The 19,199-nt window shown below is 36.4% G+C and overlaps 1 protein-coding gene across 2 annotated transcripts in view; it reads right to left on the bottom strand.

The window, feature by feature from the left end:
- LOC127859842 (rho guanine nucleotide exchange factor 12-like) overlaps positions 1 to 19,199 on the bottom strand; it is a 206,812-nt gene that overhangs the window by 156,669 nt on the left and 30,944 nt on the right. For both annotated transcript variants that reach the window (XM_052397366.1, XM_052397367.1), the window contains 4 exons: positions 15,950 to 16,032; positions 11,685 to 11,786; positions 10,785 to 10,834; positions 8,929 to 8,986 (listed from right to left, as the gene is read on the bottom strand). In XM_052397366.1, the coding sequence (XP_052253326.1) occupies positions 8,929 to 8,986; positions 10,785 to 10,834; positions 11,685 to 11,786; positions 15,950 to 16,032 (293 nt within the window). The remainder of the gene's footprint in view (positions 1 to 8,928; positions 8,987 to 10,784; positions 10,835 to 11,684; positions 11,787 to 15,949; positions 16,033 to 19,199) is intronic.

Raw genomic sequence — 19,199 nt, 5'->3', positions numbered from 1 at the left:
GTCATGTGTATTACAGAACAGCATACATACAGTTCATAGGACGTCCAATGTACTTCCTAAATGTATAAAATGGAAATACATCTGCCATTTTTTGGCCCAATTTACGCCCCGACGTCAATTAGCCGAAGCGCTGCAATCATAACATGATCTTTATAAAACCAATGACACTGCCACAATGAAATCAGACCAATGACCTGTCAACCAATGTCATTGTGACATAAGCAACTTTCTCTGAAGTTCATTATCAAATGGTATGTGAAAAGTGCAATCTGCTAAGAATACTTCAGCCACACTGGCTTTATAATCAGATGTCAAGTCTTGACAGAACCAGGGAAGTTTGAAGGTTCTATTCCAGTCAGCAAGGCAAAGATTCCAGACACATCTATGTCATTATACAGGATGTGCTGCTGCCTTCAATTATACCTGTATCAAATGTTGGCTTCATTAAAGATATTGCAAAAACACACACAGCAGGACCCCAACACAGACTAAACAACAACAAGAATTCAACAAGAAATCAACAAGAACATCACAGGGACTCTTACAACTCCACAAAAACTCAACAGGAACTAAGCAGAAACTCAACAAGAAATGTTCATGAACTCAACAAGAAATGTTCATGAACTCAACAAAAAACAACGACAGGAACTCAAAAAGTTGTCAACAGGAACTCAACAAGAACATAAAAAGAACTCAAAAACAAGAGCTGTCTCCATAGGATGACATATGCCCCCCGAAAAATGCTTTGATAGAAGTTATAAGCATTTTTCGAAACCTAAATGCAGATTTCAAAACCTCAACGCGTACCCTAAGTTCAAGGTCAAGGTAACAGGGGTCAAAATTTGTGTGCATATGGAAAGGCCTTGTCCATATACTGTGACAGACAGACAGACAGACAGACAGACAGACAGACAGACAGACAGACAGACAGACAGACAGACAGACAGACAGACAGACAGACAGACAGACAGACAGACAGACAGACAGACAGACAGAGACAGAGACAGAGAGACAGACAGACAGACAGACAGATAGACAGACAGATGGACAGAGCAATCCCGTATAATATAATATGCCCTCATTCCAGGGCAATTACAAACTCAACAGGAACTCAACAAAACAATATTTGTGTTTGTCAATAACACAATGCCCCCTACTGCGCCGCTTTGATTAATTTAATTGTTGATTTCCCTTGGATTTTTTTTTTTACCTTGAAGGATGACCTTGACCTTTCACCACTCAAAATGTGCAGCACCATGAGATACACATTCATGCCATATATCAAGTTGCTATCTGAAGCGACATAGAAGTAATGAGCATTTTTCAAAACCTTAAAATCAAAGTGTGATGGACAGACAGACAGACAGACAGACACACAGACAGACTGACGGACGGACGGACGGACAAGCGGACGGATTGTCCGATCACTATATGCCCTCCTTCAGGGGCATAAAAACAACAAGAACTCAACAGAACTCAACAGAAACACACCAAGAACTCAACAGGAACTAAACACAACTCAACAGGAACTCAACACAACTCAACAAGAACACAACAGGAACTCAACAAGAACTCAACACAACTCAACAAAAACTCAACAGGATCTCTACACAAATCAACAGGAACTCAACACAACTCAACAGGAACTCAACATAAACTCAACACAACTCAACAAGAACTCAACATTAACTCAACAAGAACTCAACATGAACTCAACAAGAACTCAATAGGAATTCAACAACAAGAACTCAACACAACTCAACAAGAACTCAACAGGAACTCAACAAGAACTCAACAGGAACTCAACATCAAGAACTCAACAAGAACTCAACAAGAACTCAACAACAAGAACTCAACACAACTCAACAAGAACTCAACAGGAACTCAACACAACTCAACAGGAACTCAACACACCTCAACCGGATTTCAACAGGAACTCAACACAACTCAACAGGAACTCAACTACAAGAACTTAACACAACTCAACAAGAACTCAACAGGAACTCAACACAACGCAACAGGTACTCAACACAACTCAACAGGAATTCAACAGGAACTTAACACAACTCAACAGGAACTCAACACAACTCAACAGGACCTCAACAAGAACTCAACAGGAAAAGAACAAGAACTCAACAGGAACTCAACATGAACTCAACAGGAATTCAACAACAAGAACTCAACACAACTCAACAAGAACTCAACAGGAACTCAACACAACTCAACAGGAACTCAACATAACTCAACAAGAACTCAACAGAAACACATTTGTTTTATTTCTGATGAGAAAAGTCTTTATTATAGCAAAAAGAAATATCTAGGTAATAATTATTTGAGACCATGGGAATACTTCTAAAAGGAATAGTCGGGTAGATAAATGGCTGCACTTTTATACCAATATGTGTTTAATGATATACTTTTAAAATTATCAAACACACATACGATTTAAAAAATATATTTCTTGTTTGCTATAGCTTTTAAGTTACATTTTGAAAACATTGAAACATTCCACATGACATATGTGCACAGCATATATGTGCTTAAACCCTTTCCCCTATAAGAAACAAAGTGAAAATGGCTTTTGCGACCAACATAAAAACAGAACAGCCTGCGAGAAACTTGCAGTCTGTTCAGGTTTTATGCTGTTTGCTGCTCATCAGTATCTAAGGATTGGAAATGAAGCCTTTAAAACTTGAATTTAGTAAGAAAGGTTTCTTATTAAACTAGAGCTTTGTCACAGACGTAACGAAAAAACCCCACATGCCGCATTGACAAAGATTATTTTGCATGCTGTGTTAAAAAAACAAGAGAATCTAATTTATGGCGATTTTTAACAATTATTAAGCCATTATCATTTATAACCATATTGACCTTTGAACTCTTGAATTCTTTCACATGACATGCCGTCCAATGACTGTGAACAATATTAATGTACTGAGTCATTTTTAAATCACACAATGAATGACATAGTTATGGCCCAGACAAGATCATTTATTGCCATTTTTTACTTTCTTGAACTAAAAGTGGGACCTTGACCTTGGAGATATCGACATAATTCTTTCGCGCAACACACCGTCCAATGATGGTGAACAAATGTGCCAAATGATTTTAAAATCTTACAATGAATGACATAGTGATGGCCCGGACAAGCTTATTTATAATCGTTGAACTCAAAGTGCGACCTTGACCTTGGAGATATCAACGTAATTCTTTCGCGCGACACACCATCCAATGATGGTGAACACATTTGCCAAATGATTTTAAAATCTCTCAATAAATTACAAAGTTATGGCCCGGACAAGCATTTGACCTTTGAACTCCGAATGTGACCTTGACCTTTGAGATATCGACATACTTTTTTCACACGACACACTGTCCCATGATGGTGAACAAATGTACCAAGTCATTTTAAAATCTAACGATAAATGACATAGTTATGGTCCGGACAAACATTAAGTTTAAAACACACTAAGTGACCCCGTGACCTAGTTTTTGACCTGGCATGACCCATATTCAAACTTGACCTAAACATCATCTAGATACAACTTCTGACCAAGTTTGGTGAAGATCGGATGAAATTTCGGGACAGACCGACCGACCGACAAACTGACTCCTATATAGCCCCATTACCAATGGTATTGGGGGTATAATTAACTTTCTAAGAGACAAGAAATGCGTCAAAATATGTATCAAAGTTGTAAAGGGTTAATCTAATAAATTGCCAATATTATGGTTATTGTCCAGGCCAATGTCTTGCATCTCTACACCTGCTTATGCTATGGCCATTGTTGTTGCATAAATGGAAAATACCCTGATAAATAAAAAGCCATTAGCGACATATAGATAAGGACAACAAAGTGAATTTGTGATAATTCATTATTATGAGGAAAGATCGTTGACTCTGAAAGTATTGCCAACACTACAGGACTAAACACAACATGACCGATCCTCAACCAACTACTGTAAAATAATTATTATTTGTGGAACATTAGTTAGTTGATTTTGTGGTTTGATCGATCCACAACTTTTAATCAAAAATATCTGATGAAAATTCCTCTTGTTTTTGCGTACATTTGAAATCCACAAATTTACATGTCAACGAATGTTTTGTTTTTGTTTTATCAACACTAAAAATTCATGCCGACATATATAAATGATTTTACACTTATTAACCAATGTTATAGTTTGATAAGACAGCACTTAATGTACAGAAATGTAGTAACAAGAGCACCGTATAACGGGTGCCAACCCTCGGTTGCGGGTGCAGTTTTGAATAATATTTTGATTTTATTTTGTTAAAGGTCACAGTGACCTTGACCTTTTTACCTTGTGCACCCAAAATGGGTGTGGCGTGTGGAACTCATCAAGGCGCATCTATATAAATATGAAGTTTCAAGGTTGTAGGTGGAAGCACTTTGATTTAAGAGCATAATGTCAAGGTTTTAGCACGACCCGGACGGCGGACGACACAACGAGCTGGCTATGACAATACCTCGGGTTTTGTCCGAAAACAGCCAAGCTAAAAATAATCTAGCGTACCAGATAAATGCTTTAACATGGTGCATATGAGAATCAGTGCGCAAATAAAGCACAAGTCTGCAAGGCGGCATTGGTAAAGATTTGCTAAGATTTTCAGTTTAATAAGGGTTGGCTTGTAACATTTTCTCAAGCACAGATTACAAGTAATTGAAAGAGTGAATTAAGCAAATTATTCTTAAACTTGACTACAGAAATACTGAGAAATAAGTGCCTAGTTCGCCATGGCGTAATGGATAAGGTGTCCGCCTAGTGATAGGGAGGTCATGGGTTCAATCCCCACTTCAGGGGAGCATCCTACAGATCTTCCACAAAGACACAAAGTACTGGTTATAGGCCCAGGAAATGGACTAGAGAGTGTTTCTATAAGCCGGAGCCTTTTGATGCAATCCAGCTAAAATAAACAGGTTTAAACTAAATCAGGGCCTAGACTACAAAAATTTAAGAATCATTGGTTTGGTCCCCAGCCCTGCCACATAACTTGTGTGTTGATTGGACATGAAGTATTTGTCCTGCTACCTCTGATTCAAGTAGGGCATACATCAGTTACTGGCAGACCACTGTGACAGTCTGAAATACTGTTGAAAATTGCCTGAAAACAAAACTTAACAAACAAAGAATCATATAAGAATTCAGGCATTGCTTAGACTTACTGCGTACTTCAATGAATGAAATAACCTTTCCAAACAACAAACTTACACCTTGACAGGTAAGATTATTACTGCAGTATAAATAGATCCTGCCATGCAATATGAATACAGAGTCAAGAGTTTTTTAAGATTAAGAAATTCTTTCTTCTTGCGTTCTTTGCCTTTCCTATTCCAATGGTTGACACTTGCTTGTTATGAGGAAATTCTCCACAAATGTTTGAGCCAATACTGGATTCTTGCTACCTTGTTTGCTACACCCCAGTGTGATGGCATGTACAAGTAAATACAGGTAACTTGGGTATACAGCATAAACAAAAGAATAGCACATTGCAATGACTAAGAAAGACACTGTCAAGACAAGCAGCATGAATTCAAAATAATAATGGAATCTTATTATATATATAACATATACCAATCTTAAATAATTTGGGGTTAACATGGGTAGGAATTAACCAACTTGTATGTTAGCTGTACTTGATCTACAGCCACATAACAAACTACAAATAGTTGTTCATTGCTAAATAAATAATGATAACTAGACATGTATTTAAATTATGACATTTTATTTGTGCAATGTAAATGAGAATTATATTTTGCTATTTAAAACAATCATGGCTATTGTTGCCATGAAGTTGGGCTGAATGGGTCAAGTTTCCCCCGGTTACTACTTCCCCGTACCCCGGGTCCTTTGAAGTATTCTTCACCTTACACCGATTTTAAAATGATACTTTTGGATACCCCGGTATACCTACAGGTACCCCAACTTTCCTACTAAAAAAAAAATGTGTACCCAAAATTTGTTTCATACCAAATTTTTTTCGTACCCACCTTTTTTTTCGTACCCGAAATTGGGAATACAGTTGCTTCAATTAACTTGTAGAATTATTTGTGGGATTACAATTGCTGACAATAATATTGTACAATGGTTTGTGGGCTTACAATTGCTGCAATGAAGTCGTATAATCACTTATGGGAAAGTGCCTCCAATATCATGATTGAAGAAGGTCAAACACAGAGGCCAGTCTAGATTGATTTCTGACAAATTAACATAGCCACATCCGCACATCAATCATCCAACAAATAAGAAGTCATATTTCAATAATTTCAATACTACAAAAACAATTTCCTGCCAATCATGGATCCAGGAAAAATAGTAAGGAGGTTTCATAGTTATTTCTCCAGTTTGTTTTTTAGCAACTTGGATTTTGATTGAATACAGGCAAATTGGTTGAATTGATATTCCCCGCAAAATAATCTTTTTTTATGGATCGTTGCAAATCCCTTGATACACAGTATGATCATTAAGTGTAGGGTAATAATTAATAGGTAATAAGAGTACAGTAATTCTTTTTATGAATTGCATTCCTCCTCATTGATATCTACACACCCATGAAGTTTCATGTTGAAATCTTGTAGCATATTTGAGTTATAGCCTTGGAAGGTTGCATCATACAAAAACAACAAAGGACAATAACTGTTAGTTAATAAAGTGCAGGGTTATGGTTCTTGTGCATGGCACTTCTTTACCATTGATTTCTACACACCCATGAAGTTTCATGTATTGTTGTATCATATCTGAGATATAACCTGAAAAGTTTCATCATACAAAAACAACAAAGGGCAATAATCTTATTTTAGGAAGTGAAGGGTTATGGTTCTTAAGCATGGCACTTTTCCTCATTAATATCAATACAACCATGAAGTTTCATGTTGAAATCTTGCATGGTAACTGAGATATAGCCCCAAAAAGTTTAATCATACAAAAAATAAAGGGCAATTACTCTAATTAATGAAAATGTAGCATTATGGCTCTTGTGCATGGCACTTATTCTCATTGATATCTATACACCTATGAAGTTTCATGTTGATATCTATTACAGTTTCTTAGATATAGCCCTAAACAGTTTTGTGACAGACAGACAGACGGATAGACAGACTGATGGACAACGCCAATTCTATATCCCTCTGCCTTTGGCGGAGGATAATAAACAATGCTTTTAGCACAATTGCATTTTTTTTTGTGGAGGGGCCCAGGGGGGGGGGGGGGGGGGGGGGGGTCATCAGTTTTCTGCCAATTGTCTACAAATATCTCAGAGAATTATTGAGTCTTAAAGGTTAAGAGCAATGGAAGAAAGAAATCACTTACAACTAAATAACGACACAGTTTCCAGCAACTATGTATCCAATAAATCCAGAGAAAGAAAACAACAGCACAGAAATAACAATATGAGTGCTATAAATTGCTGTCTTATAACTACTATCAGCAATTAACAAGCCATACTTGTTTCCTTACATTACAGTCTATATTTGTCTCATTTCATCTATTTTCATCTATCATCTATCTAACAAAGCACAAGAAATTCCTGTATTTCACACAGACAGAACTTATACAACACAAGCGCAAAGGTTTATTAATCCACAGTCAGCATCAGAAAACTTGCAAAATCGAAAAATTTGATAAGAAATCTATAATTTCTTGTGCAAAATCCATAAACACCACTGAGCGTGATCCATCCAATGATCAGATATCCATATTTTTGTGCCTATGGACTTCTAGGAAACTGCCTCTCTGCTCCATTCTTACTGCTATCAGACCAAATATTGGCCAAGGAACATACAGTAAGCATAATAAGCATTACCCATTCTCCTGGCATATTGTACCGTGCCAACTGAGTGATGTTTTTGATCTTAGACTGGCGGCTACACCTTTGTGGGGCTTTCATAACACTCTTTTATCCGGGTATTAACCCCAAGAAAACATGAGTTGTGTTCAGTGAAAACAGGGTATACCCCTTTCCAACATAGATATTTTTTTATGAATTTGTAGTCCCATTTACATTTAAGTGAATATCTTTCTCACTAAATTCAAGTTTTAAAGGCTTCATTTTCAATCCTTAGTTATTGATAACAGCATCAAAACTGAACAGACTGTGAGTTACTCGCAGGCTGTTGTGGTTTTATGCTGGTTGCAAAAGCCATTTTCACTTTGCTTCTTATGTCAGGGAAAGGGTATAATGTAGGAAGTCCAGTTTGGTTAGAACATGGCTCACATGTTTGACTTTTGAGTAACCGTAATTGACATGCGTTCTTCATTTTGTATTTGTAACGGAGTCTAAAGGACTTAATGACCTATCAGTTTTTGCATTATGATGTACATTTCAGTCAATAGTTAAGTTAAGCAACAAGTATCTTACGCTTTAACTTTTGGTTTCAATAAAAGAGGTGGAGTTATGATGGTTCTGTTTACATCTACAGTTGGTTATACAAACAGGTAATATTGTCTAATTATGTTATCACATGCACATTTATTGATGGATTATTTGCATAACCGTTTCCCACTCAGAGGCAGAGTGAAAATGTCTATTCTATCAAATAAACCGTGTTTAATCATAGGTGGACACTTCCTGCTGGCAACCACAAGGACATATGTGTGTGCATGGTTTGATCTTTCATGCTGTTGCATAGTGTTATTCAATACACCTGTGAAATCATCGTTGGATACCTTTTCTTTTATAAAATATATAAGGACCCAAACTAATTTTTTTTAAGGTACCTGTGGACTGGCTGCTATGTGATAATGTAATTGTAACCAAACCATTCAGAAATTTATTTATTTTGTTTTATATACAAGACTGGCGCCCAACAAATTTCCAGCATATTTCAACATTTGTGAGAACATCCATATACCATGTGCATCATTTGTGAATTCCATTACCGTGGCAACTAGGTCAAGGTCACTTACATTTGATTAGTTTGACGACCTCTGGATGGTTGGACTTCACCACTTGCTGACCATTCACCTGTAACACAGAAGGTCAGAGATTTTGCTGTAATGTATTAAAGTGAACCCCTCTCCGGCAAAACAGGTCTAAATGCATGGGTGTGAAGTGTCCTACAAGATAATCAGGGATGACACACTTACTGCTTAATGGAATTATTCATTTAAAGGTAAGCTCTACATAACAAGTATCAAGTTTAGGCGGAGAGTGTCATCCCTGATTAGCCAGTGCAGACTCCACAGGCTAATCTGGGACTACCCTTCACACACATGCATTAAGCACCATTTTCCCAGAGCTGCTCAATTAAAAAAAGTTTACAAATGTTCCTTCAGTTATTGTAAATAATAAAGTATAATATAATCAGAAGGTTCATTAAATATTTTTAACAAATAAATTAAACTTTTTATGGTTAAAGGGGAACAATCCAAACATATTAATTTATTTTGTTACATGCCATTTTATTTCATTTTCTTAAATCTATGTGCAATAAAGAATGCAGACAAAAATACGCTGTGAACTACAAATAATAAATGCTTTTCCAAGCAGGATAACAAGAATATGACCATAAACTAATTTAGAGTTGTTTCCTCCACAATAATGCAGCATCTTGTTAACAAATATTGTGACAAATTATCAATATTGGTTAAGATTTGATGAAAACTGCTCAACATTGTGACTGTTAACAATCGATAAATTATGAAACTTAGATTTGCTATTTTGACTTGAAGGATTGTTGTGAAGCTTTTTTTAAGATCGGGTAATCAGACTTAAGTGACTTTAATACCCTGCACCCCTTATCAATGCAAATAACTGAGGATCATCTGGAATGAAAAGTGTCTTACACAATTATATTTCATGGTGAACGTATTTAAAGTTCCAATTATATCACTTGGGAAATGCATAAGTAGTTTGCTCTATAAAATTAATGACATTTTATGAAAACTGTGCAACTGACTGAGCGAAAAACCGACAAACCGACTGATATTCACTCCAATATATCCCAACTCAAACTTTAAATGACGGGATATTTTAACAAACGTTTAACATTAGCACATCATTATATTCTGCCATCTACAAAGTAGGGGCCTAACTGATAGGCAACTATGACAACTAAGGTGACAGGGGTGTCAATTGGCCAAAATCTAAAATCCTGAAAATAGGCCTATCGTTTTGGGGCCAGAGCAAAAAAGGGTTAATAATTCATGTAACTTTGTTTACTATTGTATATCACTTTGAAAACAATATGTCAAATAAAATAACTTGTGTTTAAGATGACATTTTGTGACAATAATCTTAAAATTCCAGAAAAAATCCTCTGATTTATATCAAAATCAAAATTGGTCCATAAGGGCCAAAATCCTGATTTCAGGAATAATCCTGAACTTTGACGCGTCTGGGTGACCATGTGAAGTTTGGGTGTTTAAAAAGGTTGCTATGGCAATCAAGATTACCACATGAGTAATGGGTGTTTGACAGATAACTTTGACAACCAAGGTGACCAAGCAACGAATGGGTGTTGGATCAATAACTATGACAACCATAGTGACATAGTGCCGAATAGATGTTTGAAAGGTAGCTATTACAACCAAGATTACCAAATCACTAATGGTGACTATGGAAAAAAGGAACCAAGTAACCAATTTATTTTTGACATATTACTATAACAACCAATATGACCAGACGACCAATTTAAGTTTTTTAATCACACTAAGGCAAATAGGTGACAAAGTGACCAATGTTGACCTTTAGGCATCTAAGACCAGCATGATTACCAAAAGGACAGTGACCTTGAGGTAACCGCAGCAATAGAGATACCCACCTTGATGATCTTGTCCCCCACCTGTACCCCTGCCTTCTCAGCAGCACCACCTGAAATACAGACATCATTATGAGAAGACAGAGAACATCATAGGAATACTTGGTAAAATACAGAGAACATGATGAGAATCCAGAGAACATGATGAAACACAGATAACATGATTGGAATACCTGGTGAAATACAGAGAACATGATGAAACACAGAGAACATGATGGGAATACTTGGTGGAAATACAGATAACATGATGGGAATACTTGGTGAAATACAGATTACATGATGGGAATATTTGGTGAAATACAAAGAACATGATAAGAATCCAGAGAACATGATGGGAATACTTGGTGAAATACAGATAACATGATGGGAGTGCTTGGTGAAATACAGAGAACATGATGGGAATACTTGGTGAAATACAGAGAACATGATAGGAATACACAGAACATGATGAGAGTACTTTGTGAAATACAGAGAACATTATGGTAATACAGAGAACATGATGGAAATACTTTGTCAAATACAGAGAACATGATGGGAATACACAGAACATAATGAGAATACTCTGTGAAATACAGAGAACATGATGGTAATACTTGCTGAACTATAAGAGAACATTATGGGAAAACTTGGTCAGAATAGTGTAAATGTAGGTTATATTTTTCTCCTGCAAAAAACATAAAAAGTAACAAGAACTACACATTTTTTATTTTCACTAGTCATTCATTATTTTATGTTTGGTTGGGCAGCTTATATTACGTTAGCGTTGTATTGCTCACAACAATGTAGTATTTCTTTGTCCATTCTGTTTTGATTTTCTAAACTAACTTAATGTTCTATTTCCACAGAATGAGGATGCATTTTTCAGGGAACAATGGACAGGACATTTTTCATTGCCACGGTTACCTGGTTTCACACTTTGTACATATACTGGGTTGTCCCCGCTCACTGTCAGCCCGTAGCCTTTCTCATCCTTTTGTATAATGGCCACGCGCTGAAGTAACGGACCTGAAACACAGTGATCTTATTAACCCTTTCCTGAAAAGACCTTTCCGCCAAGAACCAAAGTGAAAATTGCTATATCCAACCATCGTAAAACCAGAACAGCCTGCGAGCAACTCAAGAGTCTGTTCAGGTTTTATGCTGTTTGCTTTTCACCAGTATCTAAGCATTAGAAATGAAGCATAGAAAACTTTAAACTGTTAGAAAAGGTCTTAAATTTAATCTAATTTTGTAAGGAACACCAAACAAGTCAAAATGCATACCTGAGAGGTAAAAGGCAATTACAAGAAACATGGTCATTCAACAAACCCAGGTTATCACCTTGTGTTTATTATTTCAAAGTTTCACTTGTTTATTCACTTACAAAAAATGTGCAATCCAAATCTTGTTCTGTATGTAAAATACCTTCACACTAATAGTGTGAACTATTCCTCCTTAAACTACAGTAAGTTGTTGTGTGGAAACAGTTTTTCTATTTTATTAAGAGTGACCATCACCTTGATCTTGGGTTTCAAATCAAGCTCTTTTTTTTAAACTTGGCTAACAAGCAATGCAATAGATAATAATAATAAATTTATGTACCTTAATAAGCTTTCGGGAATAAAACTACAATAGATGGATAAGGTTGCTGTGTTGTAATGATATAGTGTCCGCCTAGCAACCCGGAGGTGACAAGTTCGATCACCACTAGTGTTCTTTAGATCTCCCCCAAAGACACCAAGTACTAGATCTAGGCCCAGGAAACAGACTAGAGACTGTTTCAAATAAGTAGTTGGTACTCAAAATGCATTCAAACTAAAAATAAATTAAAAGGTTCAAACTATCGGTGGATAAAATGGATCAGCGTTGTTTCAACAGAGAAATTTTTCAATTGTAGGGTAAGTCAAATAATCATGCATCCATGATTACAAATCATCTCTTATTGTAAAAAGCATAACATTAGTTTGTTTGTTTTTAAATCTTTCATTCTTCTCCCTTACGGGTGAACCTTTGTTAGTTGGTCGCGTTTTAGCGGCCGACTAAATTTACAGAGCATATTTTGCAAATCAGTATGTGCTTAGAAGCCTTAGCTACAGAAAGAACCGCAACTCACTTTGCTAAGAATGATTACCGCTGCCTGTCTGCAGCAGACGACAAATGATTCTGCTCTAGCAGTGAGTGTATATACCGGCTTGTAAGACGACATTGGCCAGTCTAGTGTTTCTCATTGAAATCTGTACATATTGGCTGCTTTCAGGGAAAACGGGGCTTAATGCACATCAAATAAGATTACCCTGTGCACACTGATAAGCCTGTGCACACTGATTAGCCTGTGCACACTGATTAGCCTGTGCAATGTTCACATGCTAATCAAGGACGACAACAGCGAACAACTTCAGTGCCTTCAGCGCTTTGATTTAATCATGAGACCCTTTACAAAATCCAGTCCTTCAAAATTTGAACCATTAATTTAAATTTCGGTTAGCTTCATGTATACTAGCTGTTTTGTTCACTAGTTAATACAACACCACTAATAGCATGTTATCCCACCCAACCAACACCAGTAGTTACCTATGAAGATTACCAACTATGAGGTGATAACTACACCATGTAAACATAGCATATGCTAGCGGTTTGTAGTGATCTCAAAAACATGTATCAGATCAGCTTAGGCCAGAATTTTCCCCTCCCACAAACCACGCTAAATAATCAAAGCGCTGAAGGCTCTGAATTTATTCGCTGTTGTATAATCTTAGACGCAGCTCAGTTTTCAAAATTATGTTATAGCTTTTTATATCGCAAGTTTGAAATGACCACAACCCATTCAAATTTATAAAGAGTGTGTCTTAAAACACAGTGTGCACAGGCTAATCTTATTTGACATGCATTAAGCCCCGTTTTCGCTGAAAGCAGCCAATATGTACAGATTTCAATGATATACACTAGACTGGCCAATGTTGTCTTACAAGCTGTTAAATACACACTATGTACTGTACCAGTGAGAACAGGCAGATGCAGTGGTTAGAGTAGACGCTTTTAGCATTCTGTCGTCTGCTAAATTTAACTGGAGTTATCCACACAGGCAGTCATGGGTTACGGTTCCTAGCGTAGCTAATGCATACTGATTTGCAAAATTCGGTCTGCATTATTTGTGAGCTACCGCTCACAAATAAAAATTGGCAGGTATGTTAATAAAATATTTTCTTCAATGTTCATTATTATTATTCAGTTACATACATCATGCAAAACTTGTATTCTAATGATTATCATTTAAAGGTTAATCATTATTTGCATGTTTGATCACAGTGTATAGTGTTCACTGCAGTGCATGATAAGAATCTCGGAGATTTGAACCCAATTTTAATGATTTTTTTAAGTTTCACACCTGAGAATTTTCAGGAAAATTTGTTGGCTCAAAGATTATTTTGTGTCACTACAATTTGCTAGGATTGTTAATTGGATGGCAAATAAACACTACTTTTATTTTTGCCTCACCTTCACAAGTGACATGCTCTATTAATTCCTAGGAAATTGCAGAATCTAATGCACTCAATATTAATTTTATGTTTGATTTGCAGCTTTAGTTTTGCCCATTTCGAAACAGTACCTCACGTTTGAAATTGGGACTTTTTTAAGGAATAATTTCTGTTTTGTGTCAAACGATACAGGTAAATTGAAGTCTGGACTTTCATTGCTCGTTAAAATGAAAGTTTTATTTAAGTTAATTACTTTTATTGGTCTGAATGACCAAAGTTTTAATCAAGATTGATTCATAAATGTGGCCTCTAGAGTGGTTACAAGGTTTTTCTAAAACTTTACCCGTTGACCTAGTTTTGAACGCATGTTACCCAAATTCAAACACAGACTATTAAAGGTCAAGATAAATAGTCGGGCCAAGTTTAATCAAGACTTTGTCATAAATGTTTGTTTTTTTTAAGTGGTAAAGCTTTCTACAATTTGACCTGGTGACCTAGTTTTGGGAAGCACATGACCCAGATTCGAACTTAGTTTTGAAAATGTCAAAACAAACATTCTAAACAAGTTTCATTACCATTGGGAAATACATGTGGACTCGACATTGTTCACAATGACCTGGTGACCTAGGTATGTTTTGACCAAGTTTCATGGAGATTGGGTAATACATGGGACCTCAGGACTGTTAAATAGCTTTTTCATACAATTTGACCTAATTACTTGGTTTGTGGCCAAGTTTTGTACTTGACCAAGATATTACTTGGACAAATGTTCTGTCCATGATTCATGAAGATTTGGCAATAAATGTAGCCTGGACAGTGTTTAAAAGCTTTTTCTTTTATTTACCCAGAGTTCAACATGGCTAAGATATCAATAGGATAAGAGTTTCCTTCCAACTCAACAGAGTAAAAGTTATAACCAAGTTTCATGAAGATTAGGAAATAAATCTGAAATGCTGACTGTTCACAAGCTTTTCTTTTAAGTAATCTAGTGACCTAGTTTATTACGCGTGTGACCTGGTTTTGAATTTGGCTGATAAATCATTGGGACAAAAGGTCTGATCAAGTTTAATTATAATTAGGCCATAAATGAAGCTTCTATCTACATTGTAGTGTGTTGTTCTTTCATTTGACCTAGTGACCAATTTTTACCATACATGACCCAGTTTCAACTCAACAGAGATTTTGTTGGGACAAATGTTCAAGTTTCATGAAGATATGACAATAAATGTGGCCCCTAGAGTGTTCAAAAAGGAAAATGTGGAAGAAGCAAGAATAGAATAGACCTTTGAACTCTAAGTTTGAGCTTAACTGTAAAGGTAACCTTGCATTTTCTATACATACACATGATACTCGCCACTATTTCAAGGTCAACATTAGTGTGAAGTTGTTACAAAATCATTTAATGCATAAGAAATAAGAGCTTGGACAATGTCGTAAATGGATGACAGACCTATTCCTTGACATATAGACCAAGGGCCAAAATGATTCTTAAAGTTTACACACTATTTACTGTCAGTCAAGTGGATGGGTATACAATATAATCATGGCTGGTCACAAACAGTATTTACAGTCATAGAAAGACATTAGATTATCTTACAACTAATAAACCGATCAGAATCCTCCATACATAATCCAACAACTCATCAACCAATCAGAATCCTCCATACATTATCTTACAAATAATAAACCAATCAGAATCTTCCAGGAACTTACTTGTGGCTTCTGACACATCGCCATGTGCACCGTTGGGTGAGGTAAGGTGGTCATCTGTGCGATCCTTGGTTAGACTGCCCAGCCTGAAAATAGACACAGCACTTGCTGGTAAGCAACAGGCACAGCATCAAGAGTGAACAAGCTGTGTTTGTGAAACACAATGTCCCCCTATATGATGTTTGACCTTGAAGGATGACCTTGACCTTGTGAAGGATGACCTTGACCTTGACCTTTCACCACTCAAAATGTGCAGCTCCATGACATACACATGCATGCCAAATATCAAGTTGCTACAGTACACTCCACGCGTTTTCCCCAATTTCCCTCCATACTCCGCGGGTTTCGACCTGGAGGGAGATTTAGAAAATCCCGCTATACGCGGCGTTTGCATGATTTTGGACGCGGCGGTTAACGATGGGCAAAACTGATAAGCCGACGCGGCGGCCCTCGGAGTTGGCAACGCGGGGGAAACTCCGCGTTTTACGAGATAACGATCAATTTAATTTTGTTTGACTTCCTGATTTTCAAATAAAATTACATTTATTACAAGTATATACATGTACATGTAGTATAATATTTACAATTAAAAAAACAACCAAGATAGATCGATCCCGACGTGGTTGTAGAAGTAGTTGTTGTATAGAAAACTCGTTGATTTACGACACACAAAACGTCGTCTTTTAACTAATACTTACCAATTAATATAAACACAGTTTGCAACATTGTTTTTATTTTGATAATTTAATCCAAAGTTTTCATGTTAGCAGGTGATTTTCTATACTGAACATGTATACAAATGACCAAGGACCCTAAATATCTCGCAAATCTGTGTGAATTGACAGTTTGACGTAATCAAAGAAAAGCCGCTTCCTGTCGTAAGGCATTACTTACTCAAGTGAACACGTTCAACGAATGCATAAGGAATGGTTTTAATTGTCGGAACAAAGCCAATTCTCTGCTCGCTAATGCATTGATTTTCTCTTTGTTTGTAGGTTATTCCATTGATTGCTAAAAGGTGGTAACTATTGACTTGATAATTGCATTTAATATTCACAGTTGTATTCTTGTTGCGTCGACATTCTAAACAATGTTTACCAGTAATTATGGACCAAATCGGCAGAGTGACATTCACACATGTTAATCCCTTTTGTCAAAACACCGCAGACAGCAGTCTACACAATTGGTCAGTAGACAAGCTTTGCGTGTTTTCATAACGTCAAACACTTATAATCCAGTTCCGCCCAGATGTCTTCTTTATTCAGTTTACAGTACAATTAGTGTTAAAATAATTACTCTACTAAAATACCGTAACGATAAAGATTCAGCGTGTTCGATTTGAAATTATTTTAGAGGAAATATCAACTTATTCGCGATATAATTTCGTTAATAAATACCAAAGAAACTTTTAACCGAAATCAACAAAATTCAATGTTCTCTGCGCTACAAAGTTTGTATAAAAAAAATCAATACACGCACGTTTTGCAGGAGTATACATTGTACCTTGACCTTGTACATTGCAGCATAATTTTCGCGCGCTTTTGTCGGGAAATATATATACATGATGACTTTATATTGGAAGCATTTGTAAACTTCGTGTTCACAATTAAAAATCGTAGTGTGTTTCGGATTACTAATTATTATTCTCATTTGAAAATTTTACGGAACATTATTCTTGTGTCATATGTGTTATGATTTAAATATTAATTTGTCAAATGTATTATATTAGACTAAATCATATTGTAGACGTACCTGTGAATTAAAAAACATAATTTTATACGTATTAATTTTCTATACAATTATCTTTTTTATACATGTACTACAGTATTTAAACAATTTATTATAACAATGTTTTTATTTTTTGGCATGCCCAGTAGCACACTGCTAACGCGGCGTTGCGCGGCGATCACTGATAAGAACGGAAAGTGTCTGCATTTACCGACTAGCCTAAAGTAATACACGCCGCGGGAAATAGCGAACGCGGCGTAACGCCGAGCGTTTTATCGAGTTCACCTCGCTCTTCCAACGCCGCGTGAACACTCGCTAGCAGAAAAAACCCGCGGAGGGAGCGCGTTTTTTGGGGAAAACGCGTGGAGTGTACTGTATCTTCAATATTTCAAAAGTATTTATAAAATAAGCGATTTGGGCCACCTATATTTGACCTCTGACCTTGAAGGATGACCTTGACCTTGACCTTTCACCACTCAAAATGTGCAACTCCATGAGATACACATGAATGCCAAATATCAAGTTGCTATCTTAAATATTGCAAAAGTATTCATAAAATGAGCGATTTTGGCCACATATATTTGACCTCTGACCTTGAAGGATGACCTTGACCTTGAACTTTCACCACTCAAAATGTGCAGCTTCATGAGATACACATGCATGCCAAATATGAAGTTGCTATCTTCAATATAACAAAAGTTATTGCACATTGTTAAAGTTGGCGCAAACAGACCAACAGACAGACCAACAGACCAACAGACAGGGCAAGAACAATATGTCCCCCCCTACTATAGTGGGGGACATAAAAATATGCTCCATAATGGCATACTTCCTTGCTGAAAAATAGCGTAACTGTTAACACAAAAACACACGGTCTCTAGAAAAAAAATCAACATCGAACCCATCTTTTTTGACGAGTATGAAATTCTGCTTGATTTATTGTGGGAGATTTGGATAGACATGGAGAAATTCTGGTCACAGTGGGAGATATTAATGGACTGTGGTTGATTTTGATAGATTGTTGGTGTTTCTGATCAATAGTGATGGGTGATTTTGATAGACTGTGGGAGATGTTGATAGAATTTGGGAGATTTGATAAACTGAAGGAAACATAGATCCATTAACTGAGGCAAGGCTATCAAGACTTTGTTATAAGTAAAGCTAAAAATTTAAGTATTATTTTCAAGGCAAGAATGGGGCTGGATTTTGGGGCACTTAATTGTTCCTACTCTTGAGCATAAACAGTGCAAAAATGTGCTCACTTATGAGACTCTTATTTGCCACAATATATATAATCTCAAATTGTGTAGCATGAACTTTCATATCCTTGTCAAAGCAATTCAGTTGACTGTACTAAAGTCAAGGGTGTCCATATTATATGAAGATAAAGACCTGGTGCAACAAGTGATATTTCAGATCAGTAACACATGTTGCTGGGTGAAGACCCACACTTCTCAGTGGCCTATATTCCCTGATCTGTGCCAGATGATTGTGTTGGTAGTTCCATGTCACAAACAACACTGCC

This window comes from Dreissena polymorpha, chromosome 15 (genome assembly GCF_020536995.1).
Source record: "Dreissena polymorpha isolate Duluth1 chromosome 15, UMN_Dpol_1.0, whole genome shotgun sequence".
NCBI lineage: Eukaryota > Metazoa > Mollusca > Bivalvia > Myida > Dreissenidae > Dreissena > Dreissena polymorpha.
This window is presented reverse-complemented; position numbering and strand designations above follow the sequence as displayed.